General features: G+C 32.8%; 2 protein-coding genes across 2 annotated transcripts; one reads left to right on the top strand and one right to left on the bottom strand.

The window, feature by feature from the left end:
• The first annotated feature begins 5,432 nt into the window (after window positions 1–5,432).
• On the top strand, window positions 5,433–6,398 carry LOC139890057 (uncharacterized). Its single transcript, XM_071872963.1, has one exon. The coding sequence runs from the start codon at window positions 5,433–5,435 to the stop codon at window positions 6,396–6,398; it is 966 nt and encodes a 321-aa protein (XP_071729064.1).
• A 635-nt stretch (window positions 6,399–7,033) lies between these two features.
• Window positions 7,034–8,192, bottom strand: LOC139890059 (uncharacterized). The gene is made up of 2 exons (XM_071872964.1): window positions 7,569–8,192; window positions 7,034–7,108 (listed from the first exon to the last, which is right to left on the bottom strand). Exons 1-2 carry the CDS (start codon window positions 8,190–8,192, stop codon window positions 7,034–7,036), a joined length of 699 nt encoding a protein of 232 aa, XP_071729065.1.
• Window positions 8,193–9,210: the final 1,018 nt, after the last annotated feature.

Here is a 9,210-nt window from a genome sequence, read left to right on the forward strand (position 1 = left end):
TCAAAACAGAAGGACTAAAGGCAATATCAACAACACATCGAGCATGTAATTTTGTGTAATAAATGTGAACCCGTATAATTAACATGCTTTGTAATAATGCATACCACTAAAGACAATAGCAACTACATAACAAGCATGTAATTTTATGTAGCAGATCTAAGTCCATGTAATTTTGTAATACACACTACTACACAAAAGAGTATACAAACCCCTTTTCGAAACCGGTTTTGTGGATAAGTGATAAAAACCGGTTTAGAAAGAGTATCGGAACCGGTTTTTTATAACACGGAAATGGGAGACCGGTTTTTAAAAAAAACCGGTTCCGAAAGTTTATTTTCTAAACCGGTTTTCCATAACAACCGGTTCCAACTTTGAAAACCTGTTTTTTTCAGAAAACCGGTTTCTTTACTAGACTTTGCAAACCTGTTTTTTCATGAAACCGGTTTCTTAGAAACCAAAATTTCAAACACATTGATAAAAATCAAGCGGGAAACGAAATTTACTTGTGTGAAACGAAATTTCCAAAATTTCAAACAATTTTTTCACAAACACTCTTTACTTATCCCATTGGCTCCACAACTCTTCTTTATTATGTTTTTTTCTCTGTTACATACTTATTCCATTTTCTCTGTTTTTCTAGTTTAACTTGTTTCATTTATTATAACTTCTAAAAGATATGTGTTGTGTTCTTTTTCAGGAAAAAATGAAACATGTGGGTCGCTAATTAAATGAAGATTGCAACGAATTTGATGATGCGGAACTTAAATTAAATGAAGACAAAGAACCAAAAGCTACAACTTGTGGGTTGCTAATTAATACGAGTAATGCTTGCTTAATAAATAAGATTTTGATGTATAAATGTATATATTGTTTGTTGCAAATCTATAAAACATGTGTTGTTATTTCTCTGCTTTCAATCGTCACACATGTAAAACTTGTCCCATTTATTTTGCTCGTATATTTATCATGTTTTTAGGCCTGCATATTTCTCATGTTCTTTGGGGTGAGATATGTTTGTCTCCAGATTGTAAGTATTTTTTACTAGTAATCAATAAAGTAAACTGCATAAAAAAATTAGAAGTTTACAAACCGGTTTCTACATAAAAAGGGGTCTCTTTTGTCATGCATAGAAACCTGTTTTTTGATGAGAACCGGTTTCGAAAGTTAGGTTTGGAAACCGGTCTGGACTTTATAAACCCCTATGAATACAAACAGGTTTTAAAACCGGTTTCGAAGCCCCTTAAAACCGGTTTGCAATTCCCTTTTTTGTAGTAGTGACATATTTTGTAATTTTGCTATGGTTTGTGTTTTTTTAACATGCGTCTGGATTTGATGTATGAAACGTGGTGGTTATATCTGGTTTTTGTGTATAAAGCAGGTTTCAAAATTCAGATTTTGTATATATGAGGCTCTATTTAAAAAGTATGATTTTATTTGGTTAAAATTAGTAAATAGACGAATATACCCTCACATGCGTGGCACATGTGAGGGGTTAACCATTACAATTTGACTGCAGTTAGTCAGGGGTACCAAACACCTAAGTTACACAAAATCTAGGTACCAACTCCACAAAAAAAAACTTTAGGTGTTGTCATGATAATTTAAACAAACCACAGGTATAAATATAAATATAAATATAAATATAAATATAAATATAAATATAAAGATAAATATAAATATAAAGATAAATATAAATATAAATATAAATATAAATATAAATATAAATATAGTAAATATAAATATAGATATGAATATAAATATAATTATAATTATAAATATATAGCTATACATTATATAAAGCGCGTGACAATAATCATACGTGTCAACTTCTGATTAATTCATGTCACGTGTCAACTCCTCCTTTATTACTGTCAGATGTCATTCTATCGGTTACTTCCATATATTAATTGAATTATTAGATTTTCTAAGTTAATTTAATATACAGATTTCATCAACTAAAATATTATATTATATTTCCATATAATATTATATTACTATTAACAATGATAGATGTTATAATTTTATTTATAATATTATATATTATACTATTATTATAAAATTATTTTAGAAAATATTTGAACTATTCCTTTTTAAATAATAAATATTATTATAATGAGGTTTAGATGAATTCTATGATAAGTAAAATAGATAATATTATAATACTTTTAATTTATATTCAACCCATTCATTGATTTAATATATTTATTTATATATATAAATGGTTATATACTCAAAACCGTTTACAATATTTTTTATTATAATAAAAATTATAAATAGATATTTTTTATTAAAATTGTAATATATTATTTGTGAATGATATTCTATATAATATTTTGCGCATAAATTCAAAAATTACTTTTAAAAATATTTTTAGAATATTATATAAAAGTACAGGTTCATGTATGTCAATTAAAGTTAAAATTGTTATATCATATAGATATTTAGATGTATGTTTCCTCTGCTTCGTTTGAAATTTTGACATAATGAAATTAGTTTGTACTAAAAATATACTCCCTCCGTCCCATTATAAGTGCCCACTTACTTTTTGCACACAATTTTAGGAAATCCCACTAACTTCATTCTCCACCAATCAGAAATCTTCTCTCTCTAGAATAACCTCTTCTCATTAGTTGAAAGTACAATATGAACACTTGTAATGGGACATCCCAAAATGAAAATATGGACACTTGTGGTGGGATGGATGGAGTATACAATTAAAGATGTATATAAAATTAAAATATTATTCTTAATGATTGGTTTTAAAATAACTTTTTTTGCTCATATTTGATGTTTATCGATTATTTTTTAATTAAAGTTAAGAAAAAATTCCAACTCATGACTCATAATGTATGTGTTACTATTAAGTATTAATGTTTTCGATATAAATGTTATCAGTAATAAACTGTTTTTATTGTATTGTATTATACTTTTGATAACTATCAATATTAACGTTATCGACTACTAATTATACAAATATCGTGCAACGCACGAGCTCTTAAAACTAGTATAAATATAAATTACAAAGTCAAATATTGGGCATGCCAAGTGATGAGCAAACCATGTGGCTATGTGATAATGGGCCTAATAAGATTAACAACGTGGTGTCTAAGCCCACTACCCTTGATCCCATTAAAGAAAATTGCTGTGGTGTTGACACAAGTAATTTAAACGGAGGAGTCGGTTCATTTGATAAATCTGGAAGGGGTTCCAAGCACACACACACAAAAAAAAAAAAAAAAAAAAAAAAAGAAGAAAACAATTATTATAGAAGGAAACACTGATGTCTCGTCTGATGAGGATAATGAACATAATTTTGTGGGTGTTATGGAAGATGGAGTCAATATAGAAGTCCCTACACACAGTAGGAAATTAGGTAATAACAAGGGTTTGAACCTGGGTAATTGGAGAGCTTCCACAATGATCAAGAGAGATAAATGCTTCGCACGAGCTCAACACAAGGAGGAAAAGAAAACGAGTTCTGGGAAATCTCAGTCGACAACAAAAAAGGACGACATTGAGGTAAGATCAAAGAATATACGATCAAAGCGATCCAGGTCGGTTAATATTGATGGGTGTGGAGGGAACAATCCTCAGTCCTCGGAAAGAAGCGTAGAATTGGGCGAATTTGCTAATCAAATTGGTTTGGTGTGGGATACTGACCACGTTCAGGTCTAATCCCTTCCCTCTCGTTTTTAATCGTTTGTTTAAGTTTTATTATGAAGATTCTTTACTTTAATATTCGTGGGTTCGGGTCGGGTAAAAATAGTAAAATTGGTGACTGTAGGAAACTTATTTCTCGTGAATGCCCATGCATTACAAGAAACAAGGTGTAATAACGTTGATGAGAATTGGGTGAACTTAATTTGGGGGACTAATGATTTTAGTTTTTTTCCAAAAGGAAAAGGTTGGGAACTCGGGAGGGCTTATGTTAATATGGAACACCAATGAATTTGTGGCCGAACGTTTTTTTTCTAATGAATTTTATATTGAGATTGCGGGTAAATGGAAAGGGAGGGATGAACCTTCTATTATCGTTAATATTTATGGCCCACATGATGATGCTAATAAACTTAAACTGTGGTCGAGTCTTGAGTCATTTGTAGGAGATCATGATGTTGCATGGGTACTTTGCGGAGATTTTAATGAAGTAGGTGATCCGTCGGAAAGGCAAAATTGTGAATTTATTGAAAGAAGGGCGAGATGGTTTAACGAATTCATTGATAAATCCCAATTATTAGATGTCCCTCTTGGTGGGAAGAAATTCACAAGAATATGCGATAATGGGTTGAAATTTAGTAAGTTAGATAGATTTCTCATCTCGGAAAAGTTTCAAACCATGTGGGATGATGTTTCGGTTCTTGCCTTGGAAAGAAAAATGTCGGATCATTGCCTCATTGTGCTACGTGATAGGGTCATTGATTATGGTCCAAAACCGATAAAGATATTTGACGAGTGGTTAGATGCTGAGGGTTCAAGGAAAGTTGTAGAGGATGCTTGGAATCAAAGTGTTGAAGGTAATAGACTCGATTGTGTGTTCCGAAATAAGCTAAAAAATGTCAAATTTGCTTTGAAAGAATGGGGGAGGGTCACCTTTAGTAGTATTGATATGGAGATTGAAGAGTTAAAGAAAAAATCAATCGATTGGGAATTAATTACAGAAGATCGTGATCTCACAAGTGATGAGAGGGCGTGTCTCAAATCGATTGGGAATTAATTACAGAAGATCGTGTTCGTTGAAGATCTTGGATCCACGCGTGTCTCAAATCGGCCTCGATTCCATACTTGTCAATGGGTCCCCTACTAATGAATTTCTCATTGAGAGAGGAGTTAGGCAAGGCGATCCATTATCACCTTTCATTTTTCTCATAGCGGCGGAAGGATTAAATTATCTAATCAAAAAGACGTGTGTTGAAAATCTCTTTAAAGGAGTTGAAATAGGCAAGGAGAAAATACCGCTCTCTCACTTGCAATTTGCGGACGATACGATTTTTATTGGCAAATGGCAAAGACAAAATTTTTGCAATCTCATGAAAGCACTCAAATGCTTTGTAAATGTTTCGGGTCTCAGAATCAATTTTCATAAAAGCATCTTGTACGGGTTGTGCATCTCAAAGGAAGAGGTGGAAGGTGTGGCTTGTCGAGTGGGATGTAAAGTGGGTGAATTACCTTTTACCTATTTTGGACTTCCGTGGGAAAGAACATGAGTGTTGTGCAAAATTGGAACCCCGTTGTTGAGAAATTCAACTCGAAACTCGCAAATTGGAAATCAAGAACGGTCTCATATGGTGGAAGATTGACGCTTGTTAAATCGGTTCTTAGTAGTTTACCATTATATTATTTCTCCTTATTTCGTGCCCCTTTTAGTGCCATAAAAAAATTAGAGAGTATTCGGAGAGATTTTTTTTTGGGGCGGGACGGGTGAGAGTTCAAAAATGGCGTGGGTCAAATGGGATGAGTCCCTCTTACCTTATGATGAGGGAGGGTTGAATATTGGGTCTCTTCGGGGGGAAAATTTAGCTCTTTTGGGAAAATGGTTTTGGAGGGCCAAAACCGAACCAAATGCGCTTTGGGTGTCCATTATAAAGAGTATTCATGGTACTAATGGACTACTTTCTCCTTTAAACCCTAATGGGTCACAAGGGGCGAGTAGTAGTGTGTGGTCCAATATTGTGCGTGCAGGTAATATGATCGAGAAGCTTGATATCAATTTCGCGTGTTCGTTTTCAAGGATTATAGGCAACGGAGCTGACACTGATTTCTGGAACAGTTCGTGGCTATGCAATCAGCCCCTGAAACAGAAATTTCGAAGACTATATCACATGGAATCTGAGCAACATTGTAGCGTTCAAGATCGAGTCAAATGGATTGACGGACGTGTAGTTACAAACTGGAATTGGCAACATCAACCAACCGGGAGAACACTTTCTGAATTTGAAGCAATATTACATTTGCTAAATACTTATGTTAAACAAGATAAGGCTTTGGATTCGTGGGCTTGGAACTTGGCGGCGAACGGGTGCTTTACAACAAAGAAATTATCTAGCATTATCGACGATAAGATCCTTGGTAATAGATTCAATCTTGATGAAACAATTAAAAACAATTTGGTGCTGATTAAAGTTTTTATTTTCATATGGCGGGTATTAAAAAGACGGATCCCGGTCCGCACCGAACTTGATAAAAGAGGTATAGATCTCGATTCCGTTAGATGCCCGCTATGTGACGATGACGTGGAAACTATTGATCATTCTATATTCTTTTGTCAACATGCGATGGATATTTGGGTTCGGGTTTACAAATGGTGGGGTCTTGGTGCGGTTACAAATCTAAGTATCAATGAAGCCTTTCAGGGCAATTGTAATCGCACCCTAACTCCTCTATGGACGAGTATATGGTAATCGATTGAGTGGACGTGCGCATATATGATATGGAATAATCGTAACAAAAAAGTCTTCACTAATAATAGTTGGAATGGTCCTACGGGTTTGATGGAGATACAACTTAAATCATTCGAGTGGGTGTCGGGGCGTATTCGTAACCGGAAGATGGATTGGCTTCTTTAACTCTAGGATCCTTGGTCTTGTTTTGTTTAATTTTTGTTTTTAGCTAGTTGCTTCCTACGCAACTTCTTAGTCATGTTCTTAGGTTGATGTCGTGTTTTATTCTCTTGTTTCGTGTTCGTGTTCGTGCTCGTGTCTTGTCTTACTTGTAATATGTCTCGTGAACGCTTGTAATTGCCCCTTTTTGGGCCTTCGTGTTTAATGCTAGCTTCTTGCTTTTCGGAAAAAAAAAAAAAGAAACTCATTCTCGATCATGATGGAAGTTTGGATTTGAATATAAACAATTATATATTCCCAAATCAAACTTATATACGTAGTATTATTCATGGATAAAACTTAGGATTTAGATAAAAAAAACATATGTCCATCATAATTCCCGGATAAATCTGTCTCTAGATTAACCAAAACAATTTAAACTCAATCATAAGATGTCATGCCACATGGACAACCATCGTTTACCCTTTAGACCTCTTTCATGCGGCTTCACCTAGGAAGACATCTGTGAGCACTGTGTTGGAACTCAGAGAATGCTTCAATAGTTCTAAGCCCTACACCATAGACGATCATTAAGTATACATGTAACGAAATAATGTACGTCTAGACGTGTCTAATAAGTTATAACTAAGTTCAAATTATTGACATAATACAAAAGTTCTGATTGAATACATATGTATAAAATGGTCACATTTTTAATCCTAATATAATATAATTTTTAAGGCACATTTAACATTACTCTTTTTTTTCAAGTTCATTTTATTTTATATAATGACATATTTTTTTTCTTTTTTACTTTTTTAACCGTGAATGGAGAAACGCCCTTTTAGTTATAAACTGATATTGCTGTTCTATGCTCATCTACTCAATGGTTTATTCATGATTTCTTTCTATATCATCATATTCGACCGAAAATAAAATAAAATAGAATTACGTACAATAGGCCAAGACAAACAACATAAACAATAAATATTAAAAAGTTAGTTAACATAAGGATAATTAAAATCGAATTACCTCATCCATGCCGATTTGAACAACTTTCTCCTCTAACGAACCCAAATCCTTAACATTAAACTTATTAAGCAAAGTGAGAGTAGAGATATTAGACATTGGAAAAACACCAAGATCATCCATCACCATATACGTCACTAATCCTTTCACAAAACCTTCTTCTGCCGTCTGTAAAACATAACTATTGTATACAGTAGACAAAGGACTCGAACAATTCAAACAAGAACCCTGTCGCAAATAACTATGGTTGCTTTTGCATGATCCACATTTGTAATAAGTGACCCCAGGGGTCGGAGTAGGCGCTTTAGGCGGCGCAACAGACCATTCTTCAATGGGCAAAAGAGGGACAATATGAGAAACAAATGGAAGTGAAACTTTAGGTTTTAAGAGGACATCTTTTTGTTGGTTACAACATATGTAATCATTATTAAGATTTGAGACACTTCGGTAAAGATTAGTTAATCCTCCATTTGTCTTTTTATCATCCAAGAGTCTCATAACTGCACCAATTGGTAAAGTGAGGAGACTAAATAAAAAGTCTACACAATCTTTATTAGCTTCGGCAAACAATACTCTTTGTTGTTTTAGATCAATTAGAAGTTTCAAACTTACCTTTGAAGAAGCCATTGTTGTGAATACTATGAAACCCTAGAGATAATGATTAACAGAGACGTGAATTTAAAAGGAAATAAGGTACAGAGATAATGTAAATATGTATATGTATATTAATACTATTCTCCCAGATCTTTTTTGTTGTTCCGTTAATTATGGTACAAGCAGTAGTATAGTTTAAAGATAATGATATATCCAACATGATTTTTGATAAATCTACCTATTTTATGCATTAATAAATTGTACAATACAATCTATTAATGCAAAATTTATTCAAATTATAGTTAGAAATATCATCACCCATATTTTAATATTTTCATTTATATTAATTAATTAAATTAATAATAAAAATATTCTTTAAATGTTACAATTACTCTTTTATCTCACTATAACTATAACTATAACCATAACTATCCACTCTTAATTTTTAAAATGTTTATTTGTTAAGTATTTTTATTTGTGTTATATAATATTTAATAAAAAATTATATGAATAATTTAAATATGTTTTTGTTCATATAATTCTAATCAAATAGTATATCACAAATAAAAATATTTACAATCAAAGTTGACAAAAAAAATTCTTAAAAGTCAATAGTGGATACTTATAGTGGGACGAAAGAAGTATTTTTTTGGTAAAAGAGTTTACCCGGTAAATATTATTATAAAAATAATAATAAATACAAACGAAAACAACGACCACAAGTACATCTTGCGGCTTTTCAAACAACCACAAACGTAGTAGAACCTACACACTGAAAATAGGACTCACAAAATCAAGAACACCAACGACTGTAACAACCCAAACCATACCGCGTATAAAACCCCGTTAAATTTCATGACAAAAAAAAATTTTTTTGCAGTTGGCTGAGTTGCGCGGCGCGCCAACAGGTTGCGCGGCGCGCAGAACCTGTCTGGCAGCCCGCTGTCCGGTTTTCCTTGAAATGTGAAAATGTTTGACCCGTTCCCGACGTTTTTAGCCAAAACGCTTTTAACCATGAATTCATACATATAAAACTAACACGTTTAATTAA

The sequence above is a fragment of the Rutidosis leptorrhynchoides genome, chromosome 2 (assembly GCF_046630445.1).
Source record: "Rutidosis leptorrhynchoides isolate AG116_Rl617_1_P2 chromosome 2, CSIRO_AGI_Rlap_v1, whole genome shotgun sequence".
Lineage (NCBI taxonomy): Eukaryota > Viridiplantae > Streptophyta > Magnoliopsida > Asterales > Asteraceae > Rutidosis > Rutidosis leptorrhynchoides.

Bases quoted from the DNA above. Each gene is read 5' to 3' on its own strand.
- LOC139890057 (XM_071872963.1), top strand. From the start codon at position 5,433: ATGGCGTGGGTCAAATGGGATGAGTCCCTCTTACCTTATGATGAGGGA.
- LOC139890059 (XM_071872964.1), bottom strand. From the start codon at position 8,192: ATGGCTTCTTCAAAGGTAAGTTTGAAACTTCTAATTGATCTAAAACAA. The intron at 7,109-7,568 runs GTAATTCGATTT...TCTATGGTGTAG, and splicing joins TTCAAATCGGCATGGATGAG to GGCTTAGAACTATTGAAGCA.